At 39.0% G+C, this 18,831-nt stretch overlaps 1 protein-coding gene across 1 annotated transcript in view; it reads right to left on the reverse strand.

The window, feature by feature from the left end:
* Positions 1 to 18,831, reverse strand: part of LOC140739067 (electrogenic sodium bicarbonate cotransporter 1-like) — an 89,365-nt gene that overhangs the window by 32,199 nt on the left and 38,335 nt on the right. Inside the window, exons 11-15 of the mRNA XM_073067019.1 lie at positions 17,032 to 17,303; positions 16,870 to 16,943; positions 15,351 to 15,542; positions 12,859 to 12,972; positions 11,497 to 11,658 (exon numbers count right to left, since the gene is read on the reverse strand). Coding sequence (XP_072923120.1) covers positions 11,497 to 11,658; positions 12,859 to 12,972; positions 15,351 to 15,542; positions 16,870 to 16,943; positions 17,032 to 17,303 — 814 coding nt within the window. The remainder of the gene's footprint in view (positions 1 to 11,496; positions 11,659 to 12,858; positions 12,973 to 15,350; positions 15,543 to 16,869; positions 16,944 to 17,031; positions 17,304 to 18,831) is intronic.

Genomic DNA, 18,831 nt, shown 5'->3' on the forward strand with positions numbered 1-18,831 from the left:
CTCAGAGACAGAAATCATAGGGTCATCAGGGCCTATAGTAATTCGTGAAGGTGCCTCCATATTTTGATGGACAAAATGCATTGAGCTCATCTGGACATGAAAACTTTTTGTCACCAATGTCACTTAGTTTCACTTTGTAAGAGGTAATAGCATTCAAGTCTTGCCACAGCTGTCAAGGTCCTTCAGTAATTCAAGTTTGGTCCAGAATTGCCACATCACATGTGAGATGGCTTTCTGGAGATCTTGGTAGTTAATCTGATCGCCAGACCTGAGTGCCACTGATCTTGCCCTCAACAGATTGTAGATCCCATGGTTTATCTAGGGCTTCTGGTTAGGGAAGACACTGAATTATTTTGTGGGGACACATTCATGTACGACCGTTTTTATGAAGTCTGTGACAACCCCGGCATATTTGTTCAGTTCTTCTGAGTCCTTGAACACAGCCCAGTCTACAGGGGAACAGAATTTGCTCCCCAGGATAGAAATGCCAAGCACCTGAGGATATATTAAGATTGAAGAGGAAATGCTTAAAGGCGATATTAGGGGCAAGTATTTTTTGTGCAATTGCCTGGAATGGTTACCAAGGGTAGTGGTGGTATCAGGCTATTTAGTGGAGTTTAAGAGGCTTTTAGATAGACACATGAAAATCAAGGCAATGGAAGGATATGGATGATAAATAGGAGAGAATATTTAAAATAAATTGGCGTCAAGATCAGCACAAGATTATGGGCCAAATTGTTGTACAGCAGGGCAAGGACTGCACTTCAGTAGCTGTGAAAATGTCATGATAATTGACTTTTGAACTGTGGTTTGCTTTCACATCAAAACAGGAAATATTTGAGACATCACCATCAAATACTGCAATAACTGCATTACTACATTGAACTCACTGACACAGTCTGCTGAAAGAGAGCTCTCGATACTTGTTCTTGCCAGGCAGAACAAACGTGTGGCTTCCTACAGAATGCAGACTTCCCATTGTGCAGATTGCTTCCATCTGCTTGCAAAGCTCTTTGTGTTCGTTACATGTCAAGCCTGAGATGTACTGCAATTGAAATGATGCCATTCCTTCTGTGTCCAACTGCTGTGCAAACATGCACCAAAGATCACTTGCCAATTTCCATATATTCAGAGGTTTCGACACCTGACAGTTTGTAGCTGCATAATAATAAGACTTCCGGTATATACTGACATGATTCCAATGCACAACTTTAATAAACAGAAAAGGTAATGCTATCATATGAAATGTTGGAAAACTGATCATTAATATGTTGATACAATTGTGAGGACTACTCTGGAGAAATTCCAAAATACTGAGCAGAACAGACTTAAAGATTTCTGGTAGTTGCTGCTTGGTGTTCATCCTGACCTTCATTGGAGCACTTCTCCTGACACTGGTTAGATGGTATGCAACTGATAAACAAGACCAATGGGAAGAGTAGGTAAGGTCAGATCCTTCTGGCTTTGTCTGAAGAGCAATTTGGGAACAAGCCATCCAAATGCAGAAGAGATTCCACAAATAGTTTCCTGGACCAGACAACTTTAGTTATGAAAGGAAGTTGGATAGGTCAGGCTTACTTTCGCTGGAGTAATAGAGGCCAAGGGATGATCTAACTATACAAGAATATGAATGGCATAGCTAGGCAAAACCTTTTTCCATTGGTAGGGATATCAACAACAAAAAGGCATTGGTTTAAAGTGTTCAAAGTTCATCCTTTTACAGTGTGTTTGACTGTCAGAAGACTTAATGGAATGAGATAGAATTATTACATTTAATAGGCATTTAGATAGACAATTAAATAGGCAAGACAGAGAAGGAAACATTCCTGATGTAGCTAGATGGGATTCGCGTAGATGGGTAAAAGGCTCGGTAGGGGCATGGTGGGTTGAAGGGCCACTTCTGCGACTCTGAATTAAGTTGACGGCCATACCTTATGTCAGTGGCAATAAACTTGAACTTACACATATGAGATTACATGCGAGATCAGAGTACTCATCTTCAAATGCCAACAGCACAACCCAGCTCAAGTACACTTCAATTCACAAAATTCCTCTTGTTAGATTCATAGCATAAAACTATTCACCTCATTTCTTCTGATGCAGAAAACACCAAATTCAACATTTATTATCAAAGTACATATATGTCACCATATACAACCCTGAGATTAATTATCTTGCAGGCATTCACATTAAATACAAGAAACAAAATAGGACAGATAACAGCCAATCTGCAAAGACTGTGCAGACTGTACAAACAAGAAAAAAATAACAATAAATAAATAAGAAATTAATATCGAGAAAATGAGTTGTAGAGTCCTAGAAAGTGAATGTATAGCTTGGGGGAACAGTTCACTGATGGATGGAGTGAGTGAAGTTATCCATTCTGATGGTTGTGGGGTAATAACAGTTCCTGAAACTGGTGATGTGGTCGAAAGGCTCCTATACCTTCTTCCTGATGGCAGCAGAGCATGACCTGGATGGTGGGGAATCTTGATGATAGGTGTTGTTTTCCTGTGACAGTGCTCCATGTAGATGTGCTCAGTGGTGGGGAGGGCTTTACTCGTAATAATCTGGGCTGTACCCACTACCTTTACTAGGCCTTTCCAGTTATAGGATTTTGATGTTTCCATACCAGGCAATGATGCAACCAGTCAATATACCTTCCAGCACATATCTGTAGAAGTTTGTCAAAGTTTACCAATTTTTCGCAGACCTCTAAGAAAGTAGAGGCACTGTCATGCTTTCTACGTGCCGGATCCATGTCAGATCCTCTGAAATGATAACACTGACAAGTCTAAAGTTCCTGACCCTCTCCGCCTCTGATTCTCCGATGAGCACTGGCTCGTGGACCCCTGCTTTCCACCTCGTTAAGTCAATAATCAAATACTTGGTCTTGTCGACATTGAGTGAGAGGCTGTTGTTGTCGCACCACTCAGATAGATTTTCAATCTCCCTCCTATAAACTGATTTGTCAGCATCTTTGATTCAGCCAACGACAGTGGCGTCATCAGCAAACTTAAATTTGGCATTGGGGCTGTGCTTAGCCTCACAGTCAGAAGTATAAAGTGAGTAGAGCAGGGTCTAAGCACACAGCCTTGTAATTTATGTCATTTACATATTAACGTTATTGCTGTCTCCAAACCAGTAGGGAGAGATTATACCACCACTAATCAGTCCTAATATCCTTCATGATGGTAACTGTGACTGTTGGTGTAATTTAAAGGTTAGCCCTGAGACATTTCAGAGGGAAGAGGATATTGGGAGGTGTGATTGAAAATTCAGTCTGAGCAAGCTTGGACTAACTGTACTAAAAAATGGTCACAAGGAATATTCAGTGCCCGTAAAAAGTATTCACCCCCCTCCCCTGGAAGTTTCCATGTTTTATTGTTCTACAATATTGAATCACAGTGGATTTAATTTGGCTTTTTTGACTCTGATCAACAGAAAAAGCCTCTTTCATGTCAATCGAAAACAAATCTCTACAAAGTGATCTAAGCTAATTGCAAAGATAAAACACAAAATAATTGATTGCATAAGTATTCACCCCCCCCCCCCCTTTAATACGGCACACCAAATCATCACTGGTGCAGCCATTTGGTTTTAGGAGTCGCATAATTAGTTAAATGGCTATCTGTTTCTGAAGACCTGTGTACAGTCGAGGTGTTTCAATTGATTGCAGGAAAAATACACCTGTATCTGGAAGGTCCAACTGCTGGTGAGTCAGTATCCTGCAAAAACTACATCATGGAGGCAAAAGGACACTCCAAGCAACTCAGCAAAAACATCTTTGAACAGCACAAGTCAGGAGATGGATACAAGAAAATTTCCAAGTCACTGAATATCCGTTGGAGTACTGTTAAATCAATCATCAAGAAATGGAAAGTATATGAAATAACTGTAAATCTACCTAGAGCAAGCAATCCTCAAAAACTGAGTGACTGTGCAAGAAGGGGACTAGTAAGGGACACCACCAACAGACCTATGACAACTCTGGAGAAGTTACAAGCTTCAGAGGCTGAGATGGGAGAGACTACACATACAACTTTTGCCCAGGTTCTTCACGAGTGGCACGTGGCCAAGTGGTTAAGGTGTTGGACTAACGATCTGAAGGTCGTGAGTTCGAGCCCCAGCCAGGGTAGCGTGTGTCCTTGACTTGAGCAAGGCACATTGCTCCAGTCCACCCAGCTGAAACTGGATACCAGCAAAAATGCTGAGGGGTTAACCTCGCGATAGACTGGCGTCCTATCGGGGGTGGGGGAGAGTCTCGTACTCTCAGTCGCTTCACGCCACGGAAACCGGAAATAAGCACCGGCCTGGTGAGCCTATATGGCTCGGGACAGACTTTAACTTCACGAGTCATAGCTTTATGGAACAGTGCAAAGAGAACGCCACTGTTGAAAAAATCTCTCATGAAATCTCAGCTAGAATTTATCAGAAGGCATGTGGGAGACTCTGAAGTCAGCTGGAAGAAGGCTCTATGGTCAGATGAAACCAAAATTGAGCTTTTTAGCCATCACCACACATCATCAAAAACACACCATCCCTACCGTGAAGCATGGTGGTGGTGGCATTATACTGTGGGGATGCTTCACTGCAGCAGGCTCTGGAAGGCTGGTAAAGGCAGAGGGCAAAATGAATGCAACAAAATACAGGAAAATCCTGGAGGAAAACCTGTTGCAGTCTGAAAGAGAACTGTGATTTAGGATATTTGTTTTTTTCAGCAATGATCCCAAGCATAAAGCCAAAGCTACACAGGAATGTGTAGTGTAATTTATTGTAATTTACAAACAATAAAGTTAATGTCTTGTAGTGGCCAGACCTCAATCCAATTAAGAATTTGTGGCTGGACTTGAAAAGGGCAGTTCACTCACAATCCCCATGCAATCTGACTGAACTTGAAGTTTTGTAAAGAAGAATGGGGGAAAAATTGCAATATTCAGATGTGCAAAGCCAATAGAGATCTATCGACACAGACTCATTGAAACTACTGAATGCTGAAAGGACTAGATAGGGTGAATGTGGAGGGGATGTTTCCAAAGGTGGGGGTATCTAGAACTAGAGGCACAGCCTCAAAATTCAGGAGCGACCTTTTAGAACAGAGGTAAGGATGGGTTTTTTTAGCCAGAGGTTGGAGAATGTGGAATGCTCGTCAAAGACAGCAGTGGAGGCCAAGTCTGTGGGTATATTTAAGGCAGAAGTTGATTGTTTCCTGATCGGTCAAGTCATCAAAGGAAATGGTGAGAAGGCAGGTGTATGGGGTTGAGTGGGATCCAGGATCAGCCATGATGGAATGGCAGAGCAGACTCGATGGGCTGAATGGCCTAATTCTGTTTCTGTGTCTTATGGACTCAAAGCTGCAATTGCTGCCAAAGGTGTATCTACTAAATACTGACTTGAAGGAGGTGAATACTTATGCAATCAATTATTTTGAGTTTTATATTTGTAATTAATTTAGATCCCTTTTTAGAGATCTGCATTCATTTTGATATGAAAGTATTTTTCTGTTGATCAGTGTCAAAAAAGCCAAATTAAATCCACTGTGATTCAGTATTGTAAAATAATAAAACATGAGAACTTCCAAGGTGAGACGAATACTTTTTATAGGCACTATAGATTCAGAAACTAAAAGAGAAACCTGAACTGAATAAACAAGAAATGAAAAAATGGATGATATAAAATAGTAAATGAAGTAAATAAAACGATATCGAATTTCTAAAGAATTAAACGCCATTTATAAATTTGGAGGCATACAGGAGTCAGAAAGATTGGCTGGTTGAGTGGCGTCGTAACAACAACCTCAAACTCAGTGTCAGTAAGACCAAGGAATCGATTGTGGACTTGTGGAAGGGGAAATGAGGAGAACATTTACCATTTCTTATCGAGGGACCAACAATGGGAAGGGTGAGCAGCCTCAGGTTTCTGGGTCTTAGTATCTTGGAGGATCTGTCTCGGGCCTAACGTATGGATGCAATCACAAAGAAGGCACTCTAGTGGCTCTACTTCATTGGGAGTTTGAGGACATTTGGTATGTCAACAAAGACTTTTATAAATTTCTGTAGATGTATGGTGAAGAGCATTCTGACTGTATTACAGCCTGGTATGGAGACTGCAGTGCAAAGGATCTCAAGAAACTGCAGAAGGTTGTAGACTTACCCAGTTCTATCCTACCATTAAGGATTTCTTTAAGAGGCAGTGCCAAAAGAAAATAGTATCCACTATTCTGGACATGTTCTCTTCTCATCAAGCAGGAGGTACAAGAGCCTAAAGACCCACACTCCACTGTCAGACTTCTGAATGGTCCACGGACACTACCCTGTTATTCCTTATTTGAACTACTTAATTATTTTGAAATTCAGAGCAATTTAATGTCTTTGCCCTGTACTGCAGCTGCAAAACAACAAATTTCACATTGTATAAGATGGTACTAAACAACCTAATTCTGATTCTGAAGTTTGATTGTGGAGGATGAAAATATCCTGCATATTAAATAAGCAGCCAGGAATTTCTTTGCTTCTGCCCATGTTAAAACATCATAATATCCGGTCAATGTATTTCTATTACTTTTGCAAATGAAGGTGGAAGTGATATTAATTTTTAAACAGAAGAGTTTATGGTAAAATCAACAAGGATAGTTATGGAGCAACTAATAGGTTTGAGTAATGTTATTTTTTAAAGCAACAATAGAATGGATAAACAGAATGCATTTTATGTTGAAAAACAAAATAAGTTCAATAGTATATCATACAAGAGGCTTTTTAGGTGTCTCATCTATTTAATTTAAGGAACTAAATTAAAGAACTGTTTCCAGTGGCACCATTAAGATGATGACTCGTGCGAGCAGCTCCAAAAGAAATCTTCATATATTCCCATTTAAGACGTCTACAGCTGAAATCCACAGCTACAGCCATGGACAATACGGTAAGCAACATTGTTTTAAGGCATTTAAAAAATCTATCGCTACTCAAAGTTGATGAATCTTGGAGGGCAGACTCCAGTCACAAGCATGGTTTTCCTTTAAGACAGTGGAAGAGAGGATGATGTGCTGGATTAAAAGAGGGCTCCAGCTTCCACTATCACTGATTCGGCTGGTCAAAGACCTCTGAGCAAAACTGTAACAAAGGGGTATCAGAGTTTGTTGTGTTTTTTGTTTCACGGAGACTTAGCTATCCCCTGCCATTCTGGATGCAGTGATACAGCTCACTGGCTTCACGACTCATCACCAAGATAGGCAGAGGAGGTGGAGTATTCTGTAAGATCAACTCCTTGTGGTGCACAAACATGGTGGTTCTGTCCCAGTCCTGCTCATCCAACATGAAACATCTAGTGATCATCAATTTTATCTGCCACAGGAGTTTTCAGCCATCACCTTGGTAGATGTGTACATTCCACCTCAAGCCCATGTCGAAAAGGCTCTTGACGAAAAGAGCGACATAATCAACAGGTATAAAACCGTGCACCCTGATACCTCTCCCATCATTTTGGGGGATTTTAACTAGGTCAGCTTGAAAAAGTCCCTAAATAATTATCACCAACATATCACTTATGGAACCAGAGAAGCAAACACGTAGAACCAGTTATACTACCATTAAAAATGCTTGCCATGCCATCCTACACCTACACTTTGGAAAGCGTGATCACCTAGGCGGAGACCGATCACCAACAGAGAGGATCAAGAAAGTATGGACAAGGGAAGTGGAGGAGCGCTTACAGGACTTTTTCAGTCAGTGGACTGGACGGTATTCAGAGATTCATCTTTGAGTTTGAATGAATTCACCACCGTGGACACCAACTTCATCAAGGCCTATGTGGACGAGCATCAGCCTACGAGAACATTCTGTAGATATCTGAATCAAGACCCGTGCATGAACCAGAGATTCATAGTCTGCTGAGCATTAGATTTGTGGCATTCATGTCTGTTGATCCAGGACTATACAAGAAGTCTAGGTATGCCTTACGGAGGGCTGTCTCAAGAGCAAAAGAACAATTCTGATTAAGGAATTGGATGCATGCCAACTCTAGCAAGATTTACAGGCCATTACTTCCTACAAAGCAAAGTTTAACCTTATGAATGGCAGTGATACTTCACTCCCAGATAAGCTTAACACCTTTTATGTACACTTTGAAAGGGAGAATAAAACTACAGCTATGAAGTTACCTACAGCATCCAATGACCCTTTGATCTCTGTGATAGAGGCCAACATCATAACGTCTCTCATGAGGGTGAACCCTTGCAAGCAGACAGGCCCCGAGAGTGTACTTGATAGGGCTCTGAATACCTATGCCAACCAACTGGTGGGAGTTCAAAGACATTTTCAATCTCTCATTGCTACAGTTGGAAGTTCTAAAGGGCAACATTCACACACATGACTAAGAAGTGCAGGGTGAGCTGCTTAATGACTATCGTTCAGCAGCACTCACTTCAACAGTGATGAAGTGCACAGAGAAGTTGGTTATAGCTAGAATCAACCCCTGCCTAAGCAAGGACCTGGACCCACTTCAATTTGCCTATTGCCACAACAGGTCTACAGCAGATGTGATCTCTCTGGATCTTCACACAACCTTGGATCACCTGGACGACATTAATACTTACGTCAGGTTTATTGACTACAGTTGAGCATTTAACACAATCATTCCTACAGTTCTGATCAAAAAGCTCCAAACCCTGGGCAGAGGAACCTCCCTCTGCAACTGGATCCTCGATTTCCTCACTGGAAGGCCACAGTCTGGGTGGATCAGAAATGACATCTCCATCTCACTGATAATCATCACTGGTGCACCTCAAGGATGTGTGCTTAGCCCACAGTTCTGCTCTCTCTACACCCACAACTGTGTGGCTAGGCTCAGCTCAAATCCCATCTGGAAGTTTGCTGATGACACAACTATTATTGGCAGAATCTCAGATGGTGACAAGAGGGTGCACAGGAGTGAAATATACCAGCTAGTTGAGTGATGCTGTAACAATAACCTTGCACTCAATGTCATTAAGACCAGAGAATGGCCCAATATATCGATGCACTCGACAGTGGCTATATTTCATTAGGAGTTTGAGGAGATTTGGTATGTCACCAAAGACTCTCGCAAATTTCTACAGATGTACCATGGAGAGCATTCTTACTAGCTGCATCGCCATCTGGTATGAGGGGACATTCCACAGGATTGAAATAAGCTGCAGAAAGTTGTGAACTTAGTCGCTCCATCATGGACACTAACCTCACCAGCATCCAGGACATCTTTAAGGAACAATGCCTCAAAAAGGCGGTGTCCATCATTAAGGACCCCCATCACCCAGAACATGCCCTCTTCTCATTGCTGCCATCAGAGAGGAGGTACAGGAGCCTGAATGCATGCACTCAACAATTCAGGAATAGCTTCTTCCCCTCTGCCATCCCAATTCTGAATTGACATGAACCCAAGAACACTACTTTGCTTCATTTTTTTCTGTTTTTGAACTACTTATTTAATTTAACTTTTTTTAAAAAAATACATATTTTTCACTGAAGTTTACAGTTTTTAGTATTATGCATTGCAATGCACTGCTGCCGCATAACAACAATTTCACGATATATGCCAGTGATATTAAACCTGATTCTGATTCTGAAATGAAATCAAATGAGTAAAAATCTGGTTGATGAATATGAAACAAACCATCAGCGTAAAAAGCTGATTAGTCTTGAAGTGTATAGCTGATTAGAATGAACTTTGGGCAAAATGTAGTGAAATATCATTCGAAATACAGGAATGCATTTAAAGGAAACTAGGAATTTAGCAGGGTAGTAATATTTGCAATTTAATATCATTCATTAAAATTAGAAAAATATGACAAGGAAAAACACAAGTCATGGAAACATATTTAAAAACAATGTTTCTGAAAGGACATGTCAATTGAATTTTAGGTTTTAAAAGTAAAGGTGTGGCATATAGCAGTACACTAATGATGAAGAATTTTTCCAAGTCATTATTTCTGTTACAGTTAAAATACAACACAGTTTTGAGCATCTTAATAAATAAAGAACATTAAAATCAAAGAACTTTCAATGTAGATGTGCAAAAATGTAATTAGAAGTTCAAACCTATAGTTATAACAAAAGAAAGAAAATACTGTATCTCTTTCTATTAAAGTAGAGGTGGATATTAAATTGTTTATAAATTGATGAGAATATTAATTAAATAAAATTGCTTTCCAATGTTTGGTTAATCAATCACAAAGGGTCTGTAATATCATTAACAATGAAGATGGGTGTTGAGAGAGAGAATAATTAAAGCACAGACTATTGTTTTCTTCTGAGGAAACATTTGCTAAATATTTACAAAGGCAAATGCTGTATGTCCAGAAAGAACTCAGAAACTTCTATGTGCAGTTTACTCAATCTGTTCTAGCAGCCAGTGAATATTTTGTAACTGTTGAGTGGTGTCGCAGCAACAACTTTGTACTCAATGTCAGTAAGATGAAAGAGCTGATTGTGGGACTTCAGGAAGGGTAAAACAAGGGAACACGAACCAATTTTCATAGAGGAATCAGAAGTGGAGAGATTGAGCAATTTAAGTTCCTGGGTGTCAAGACTTCTGAGGATCTGACCTGGTCCCAACATATCGATGCAGCTATAAAAAAGATGAGACTGCAGCTATATTTCATTAAGAGTTTGACGAGATTTGGTTTGTCAACTGAAACATTTGAAAACTTCAATAATGTACCGTGGAGAGTATTCTGACAAGCTGTGTCACTGTCTGGTACAGGGGGGGTGGAGGTGCTACTGAACAGGACCAAAAGAAGCTACAGAAAGTTGTAAAGTTAGTCAACTCCATCTTGGGTACCAGCATCAGTAGTACCCAAGACATCTTCAAGGAGCAGTGCCTCAGAAAGGCGATGTCCATTATTAAGGACCCTCTTACCCAGGACATACCCTCTTCTCATTGTTACTGTCAGGTAGGAGATACAGAAGCCTGAAGGCATACACTCAGCAAATTCAAAAACAGCTTCTTCTCCTCTGTGATCCGATTCCTAAATGGACATTGAACCCATGAACACTACCTCACTTTTTTTTTAATATTCATGATTTCTGTTTTTGCTCTATTTTTAATCTTTTCAATATATATATATATATACTGTAATTGATCTACTTATTTATTTATTTATTTATTTATTGGCACTTCTTTCTATATTATCATGAATTGTATTGAATTGCTGCTGCTAAGTTAACAAATTTCACAACACATGCCGGTGATAATATGCCTGACTTTGATTAGGTTTAGATTGATCTCCAAAAGAGCTTGCATAAATGACCTCCTTCGTTGTTTCAAATGATTTTAATGTATTTCATTTACTGGACAACATAATTGCAGAAATTTTAAATCATTAACAAAAACAACAATTCTATCAAAATATTTTGAAATAAAGTTGGAACTGTCTGGTAATAGTTGAGAGGAATCACCCTGCAAATGTTTAATTGATACAGTGGCTAAACAAACAATAAAAAAAAAGGCAAATTGATGGCATACCTTGAGCTTATGTTCTTTACGGTTCAAGATGACTGCAGTAATCTGCTGATCCATGAACACAAGTATTGTGACGAGTAAAGCAGGCACAATCGCAATGAGGCATATCCACCATTCATTTGCTCCAAATGGATACACAAACCACCCTCTGTTTGGATTTGTTGGCTTTAAAAAATAGGTCACTATTTATTGCACTGTAGTTCTAAAAATAAGGCATTAAAATGTGCTAATAGCAAAAGTTAACTAAAACAAAAAGAATTGTGTTTTTTCTGTAACTCTAACAGTTCATTGGTTATTATAAGGCAATCAAAACTTGGCAATTTGAAGGATTTTGTGATGGCGGAATTTAATATTAGGTTATTACATTTTGAACAGTGTCAATGTTAGAAGTTTTAGAATGGTGCATTGTATTTTGGAGATTACACTATGTGAATCTATGTTATGCAAATGATGCTGTCCTTTTACCTGCGGGTAAACAAAGTATGAGAAAATAAGAGTGTGCACTATTAGTTGTATCACCCTTAGAAAATTGAGATAGATAAGAGTTTTCATCTGCCTGGAAATATCTGTGTTTTCAGAGCAACAAATATACTTTAATGTTCTAAATTTGGAAAAGGCTTTGTACAATAAAACTCCAATAATCCTCTATTCTATGTCTGCACAGTACCTTGTACTATAAAGTGACTAAAATGCAGATTGTGAACATTCAAATTCTCCCAAAGTGCAATTCAAATGTTACCAACATTCAATTTTCAAAAATAAGCAGAAAATCACAAAATATTCAGCTGAGTACAGCGAATGTTATTCCTTGGTTAAAGGAATGAATGGTGCCTGCACAATATGCTGTCAAAACAGAGTGAAATAAAACTCTGGTATCTTGGACTTGTGACTTTGTGCATTCTTGTGACTTTCATGTCACCAGAATGGTGGGTTTCCCAAACTATGGGGTAATGCTCCTATCAATATACTAACACACTTGGCATGCACATTTCTTTTACATTTGTAAATTAATGTTTTTTGTGAAGCAGGCAAGCTTAAGGGACAGGGGAAACAGGGACCTTGTGAGTTTGAAACATGTTTAGGACTGGACCCCAGTGTGTTTAAAAGGAGCATTGTAACTGCTACCAGGTGAGCCTGATGCTGAACCATGAGTACTTTGAATAACAAGCTAGCAGATTATTGGAATTTTACTGTAGCATGTATGACAGACTTTAGAAACAATGAGTACGCAGTAGTGAATCAAATTTACAATGCAAAAAATGTTCCATGGAATTGTAGAATTACTTTCCTATAAATAGTCAATTAAATAATCTAGTTGTAGACAGACTAGGAAGCTAATTATTCCTGACGTTCAGTAACACAAACCTTGAGCTCACTTGGCACGATGAGTTTGGGGGTGTCCACGCCAACAAGGATATCAACTCCACAGAAGATCAGTATTGACAAAATTATGGAAAAGTCACTGATCAACTTCCTGACCTAAGGAAGAAATCAGTAAAACATATGCCAAAATTGACATTCTCCAAAACAATTTAAAATGATATAATTTGGTCTACCTGATTCGTTATAAGGCAAGCAAAGCGTTCTAAACCAAATACTGTGGTAATGGATTCAGTTTCTTTCATTGTAATACCTTCATGAATACACTGAGCCATAGCAAATATATGTAACTAGATAAGTATTTTCTGAAAGAATGAACCCTTAAACCATTTATATGTTGAAACAAGCCAGCAGATTGAATGCTAGCAATGCCACATTGCTGTAAATCATGCACATCACTTGAATCTCATACTGGTTTTCAGATTCTCTTTACTCTGAACCTATGTTTATTAAAACACACAAAAAAGTTCACCCCCAAAGAACAGAGTTAATAACTATAGTGATAGTCAGGTTTAGATCATCTCTGATATTTATCTCAACAAAACATGCTTCAGTGAAACTCAATGCAACCAGCCCATATCAATCCATTCCTCATCAATCCATCTGCATTGGTTTCCAGAAGGAATGTGTTCAGGAATGAGAAAGCCAGCTGACATCTTCTTTGAGTCGTTAAATTTACATGGAACATTTGAAAAAGAGCATATCCATATTCTTTCAATTTCCAGGTAACATATAATGTCAAATTGGATTCCAGATTAATTGCAAACAACAGAAAATTTGAATTCCAGAAACCCAGATCTCAATAATATTCCCCATATCCCCTGAAAGGTGGTCAGACAAGGATTCAGAGAAAAAGGAAGAGAAATGTCCGAATACCTCCAAATACCTCACAGTGAGAGCCTTTGAAATAGTGTTGCAATGAGGCAGTTATCTGGGTCTTTATTATGTTCCTCAGATCGATACATTTACGCTGTACAGTTGTAGAACATAGAAAATCTACAACACATTACAGGCCCTTCGGCCCACAATGTTGTGCTGACCCTGTAACCTCCTCGAGAAGCTGCCTAGAATTCCCCTACTGCAGAGCCCCTATTTTTCTAAGCTCCATGTACCTATCTAAGAGTCTCTTTAAAGACATCTGATGAGGATGGATTTGCTTTGGCTTGGGAAGGCCAATTATATAGCTGTCAGCTTCCAAACATAAGAATGAGTTATAGTTTCTTTGTTGGAAGGAAAACAGTGGTCTTTCCAACCTCACAGAAAAGCTTTCCAACATAACTATTGCTACTTTTGCAACCTCCTGCCACAACCACCAACCTCATACATCCTTAACCCAAATCCCAGAATGTAACTTGCCCCAATCTAGTAATCTTGTCTGAATCAGGCTGGGGTTTCAAGTCCAAAGATTTAAGTACAAACATCTACTGTGAACTACAGAGGCTGCGTTGCAGAGGTGATTGTGGTGAACTACATATACCTGTCTGGCCACACCCCCACTGCTGTCTGCTCCTGTGGCTCCTCCCACAGACCCCGGTATAAAGGTGATTGAGGCCTGAGCCCTGCCCTCAGTCTCCAGGATGTAGCATGGTGGTCAATTGCTGCTTGTTCTTTCTTCCAGTCAATAAAAGCCGATATCTCGCCTCATGTCTCAGAGAGTTATTGATGGTGCATCAATGATATCAGTCTTTCTTCTGAGGTCGGAACAGAGGAATAGTAACAGTTTTCCCAACAGATTCTACCAGATAAATTCTGTGCAAAAATTTCATTTTAGGTTTCTTTGTGAACCATGAGGAGTAGAAATGCCTGCAGCCCACATCCTCCCAATCATCTTCAGATACTCTCATTCATTCCACTGACTGCAGCAAACTGCCCCTGCCAGTCCCTGACCCTGGGTTCCAGCTTGAAAATTCCCCTCTTTCCCACGAGCTGCAGGGTGCAATGTGCTGGATCTGGGCAGGGCGCCAGAAATATCTGTGTAGGTGAAGCATACATGAAATCTACATGTTTATTTCCAGCCTAGTATCCTGTCATCTCTGAGAAAGTTACACCCCAACATTCCATTAAAATCTGCTCCAAACATTTTGTTTTTGGTCTGCTAACCAGTCCTAATTAAGTATGAACTCCCCTGTCCAGAATTACTGTGTTCATGTTGCTAAAATTAGTTGTGTGGCAGTCACATGATTTAGTTATTTTTAGTTTCAGAACTGCCTGGAGGCAAATTTTCTAGCATACATATTCTTTCCTAGCTGAAGTTGCTTTTAAAGTGGCAGTCTTTCCCTGAATAACCACTCCTATCGGATTCTATTTTATTTCAGCCTGATTGAAGTCAAACTGATGCCACAGAACACATGCCTACATTGCATTATGCAACAGGTCAATAGATTAGCTTGTTATAAACTGGCGAACTGAGGTGGAAATCACAGGTCTTTGAAATCATTCTTTCTTGTACAGGTAGAATTATTATATAAAATACATACTGCGGTTGGAAAATATCGACTTGTTTTAAAGTTCTTCAGTGACATGGAACAAACAAATGTTCCGAAGAATAGAATAAAAGAAATCAGTGCAATATCTGGAATATAGTCACAGGTTTCACCAACTAGTTGTCCTCCAAACTTCAGACAATCCTTTTTTGTCAGTGAAGACCAGTTGCCAGATGCCAAGTCGAACTAAAGTGAAACAAAAATGAATAAATGGGCACTATGTTTAAACATCGTGAGTATTAATTAAGCACATCTAGAAGTCACAAAAATGTTTCAAAACAAATTTATAATTTGAAAATCATTCTGTATTTTGTTAAAAAAATAATGTTATTTCCAAATCTGTGTCACATGAAAATAGAAATTTAATAATGCTCCCAAAAATATCACACTAAGAGTTCAATTGAAGATCCAGAGACTAAATGCAAAATCAGTACCAATTAATTATACAACCTCCTGATCTGGTACTGAAACTGATGAGTTCACCTATTCCATATCCGGGTAAAAGTGGATTAACCATTTCAGATTATAGTGAAGAAAAATCATTTGAAATTCCCAGTTCTAGTTTGACATCCAATAGAATGGCAATTATGCACATGAACATCTGTACAATTACTGAGATGTAGCTATTGCTTGCTGGCAGTTGGGGGAGTGACAGTGACGTGGGGATAAGTAATCAGAGTAAATCAACATTTGGGTGTTTATGGGAGGGATAGCAAGGTTTTTACGCTGTTAAGAGTGTGGCAACTTTGAATTTCCAACTTGGGGTGTTAGAGGTTGAAAATTAGGCAACAGTGGAACCATGAAAAGGGCAAAGTGGAATCCTGGAATTTTGGAGGATATTTTGGGAAGGGCCATAAATGGGACAATTTAGTATAATTTAAGAAAAGGGGCATAAACATGAAAATAAGTGATTAACCTGCTTAGCTGGTAAATCAGTGATGCAAAACAACATAGAAATATTCATTACCTTGTGTATTGTGGGGGAAAATATGATTTTGATAGTATTACACTGGGAGGAAAAAGCATTAGTCAATTGAAAGACAAGGCAATAAAGCTCTGTTCACTCATTAGCACCCTGATGGCAATCTAATTATCAGTGAACTCAGGGAACTTCTACAGTTGCCTTTTCTATTAAATCCTACTGGATAAGAAGGTTGTGAAAGGTTCAAATTTATCTTTTTAGGGAAGCAGAATGGGAATTAATCTCCAGGCTTCATCTAAGCTCTTCAAAAATGTCAATTTACCATTCATGAGAACTACATCTGCCACACCATGCAGTGACTTCAGGCAAACTTCAGGCTATGTGGCCACCTGTTGGCCAAAAGTCTCTTTGTGCTCAGACAGGCAACATGAGTTCCAATATACACACCCTGACATCAGTAATTTGTGAACAGAGATTTTGGAATGCATTATTGAAGGAACACTGCATAATTCTAGTCCACTATTCATCAACAACTTCTTGAAAGGAGAGAAAAGTGAAAATTGCTTATTTCTACTTAGAGAATAAACTTACAGTTACGTTGTAGGAGACAGGGCCAAGTTCAAAGTTTGCCTCGGTTGTTTTGTTAAATAGACTTGAAACATTACCTGAAAGATTTCCACAAAATGAAAAATTAATAAACAAATTCTGTCTCCTTTCAATGTTTACTGACAATTTCTTTCTGTGTAATCTTACCTGTTTCAGACGGTAGACAAGAGCAGTCATATAGTGTAACGTGGTCAACATTGTAATCAGAATTGATTGGATAATTCTTGGCCAAAATAAGCATTTTCTTAAAAGCATCGTGGATGAAAATGAAGCTGATTAATGTGCAGAAGCCTTCCTCAGTGAATCGCGTGAAGTATTGGACTAGGTAGCTGGCCTCAGTGGCAACCAGGAGGAGGCAAAAGAATGCTGTCCACAGTCCAATCCAAAGACGAAACTCCAAATAGTCGAGCTTATAATCGCTATGAAGTCATATTTTTAAAAATATATAAAATGAACACCAATCAAGAGCATTTAAATGAAATGAAATTCCCTTTCCACCATGTGGTTTTAAACAGTTCCCCGCAAAGTTTATTGAACTCACTAAATTGTAGTGCAACAAAAGAGCAGTAATGTTCAAATTATGTACCAGATTTGTACAGCTAATCCACTGAAGTAAGATCACTTTCAGCTATCTATTTACCTAAACTATATCTTCCTATTTAGTGAAGACTATATTCTGAGAATAAACATTTTCCAAAAATTCTCTAGAATTCAGAGATTCACCAGATCAAGTTTCAGTGATGGGTTAGCTAATGCCATATGAGGACTAAAAATTTACAGCCTCTGCTCTAGGAGTGAAATTGTGGGAAAAAAAAATGCCCAATACTTAAAGCCTCCTGATATATACAGCTTAAGGAGAGCACATGCATTTATAAGACATAATATACAGCAAAGTTTCCCAAAGGAAAATTCACTTTCAATTCTGTGTGCAAAATATTCATGCATTTTTTCCAAGAATGAGTGTTCTTTTCCTTTTCCAACATTATACATATTTTTCTGTATGTATTTTGGAAATACATACGGGTGCAAAAGGGCGGGTACACAAATTTGTATCCATCAAATCACAAAATCTTTTCAGGTTTAATAATTTATTTTCTGTTGAAAACATCATTCAAGTATAATTTTTAAAAGCCTCACCAATATCTACCAAAATGGCTCAAATTGTTAATTTGATAGGATAGGGATAGGGAGCAGATAGGGAGAAAGTTTCTGGAAAGGTGTAATAATAACAGGGTTGTCGTGGTGGGAGATTTTAACTTCCCAAATATTGATTGGCATCTCCCTACAGCAAGGGGTTTACATAGGGTGGAGTTTGTTAGGTGTGTTCAAGAAGGTTTCTTGACACAATAGGTAGATAAGCCTACAAGAGGAGAGGCTCTGCTTCATCTGGTATTGGGAAATGAACCTGGTCAGGTGTCAGATCTCTCAGTGGGAGAGCATTTTGGAGATAGTGATCACAATTCTATCTCCTTTACCATAGCATTGGAGAGGGATAGGAACAGGCAAGTTAGGAAAACGTTTAATTGGAGTAAGGGGAAATATGAGGCTATCAGGCAAGAACTTGGAAGCATAAATTGGGAACAGATGTTCTCAGGGAAATGTATGGCAGAAATGTGGGAAATGTTCAGGGGATATTTGCGTGGAGTTCTGCACAGGTACATTCCAATGAGACAGGGAAAGGATGGTAGAGTACAGGAACCATGGTGTACAAAGGCTGTAGTAAATCTAGTTAAGAAGAAAAGAAAAGCTTACAAGAGGTTCAAAAAACTAGGTAATGATAGATATCTAGAGGATTAAAAGGTTAGCAGGAAAGAGTTTAAGATTGAAATTAGAAGAGCCAGAAGAGGCCATGAGAAGGCCTTGGCAAGCAAGATTAAAGAAAATCCCAAAGCATTCTACAAGTATGTGAAGAGAAAGAGGATAAGACTTGAGAGAATAGGACCTATC

The sequence above is a fragment of the Hemitrygon akajei genome, chromosome 15 (assembly GCF_048418815.1).
Source record: "Hemitrygon akajei chromosome 15, sHemAka1.3, whole genome shotgun sequence".
In the NCBI taxonomy this organism is placed as follows: domain Eukaryota; kingdom Metazoa; phylum Chordata; class Chondrichthyes; order Myliobatiformes; family Dasyatidae; genus Hemitrygon; species Hemitrygon akajei.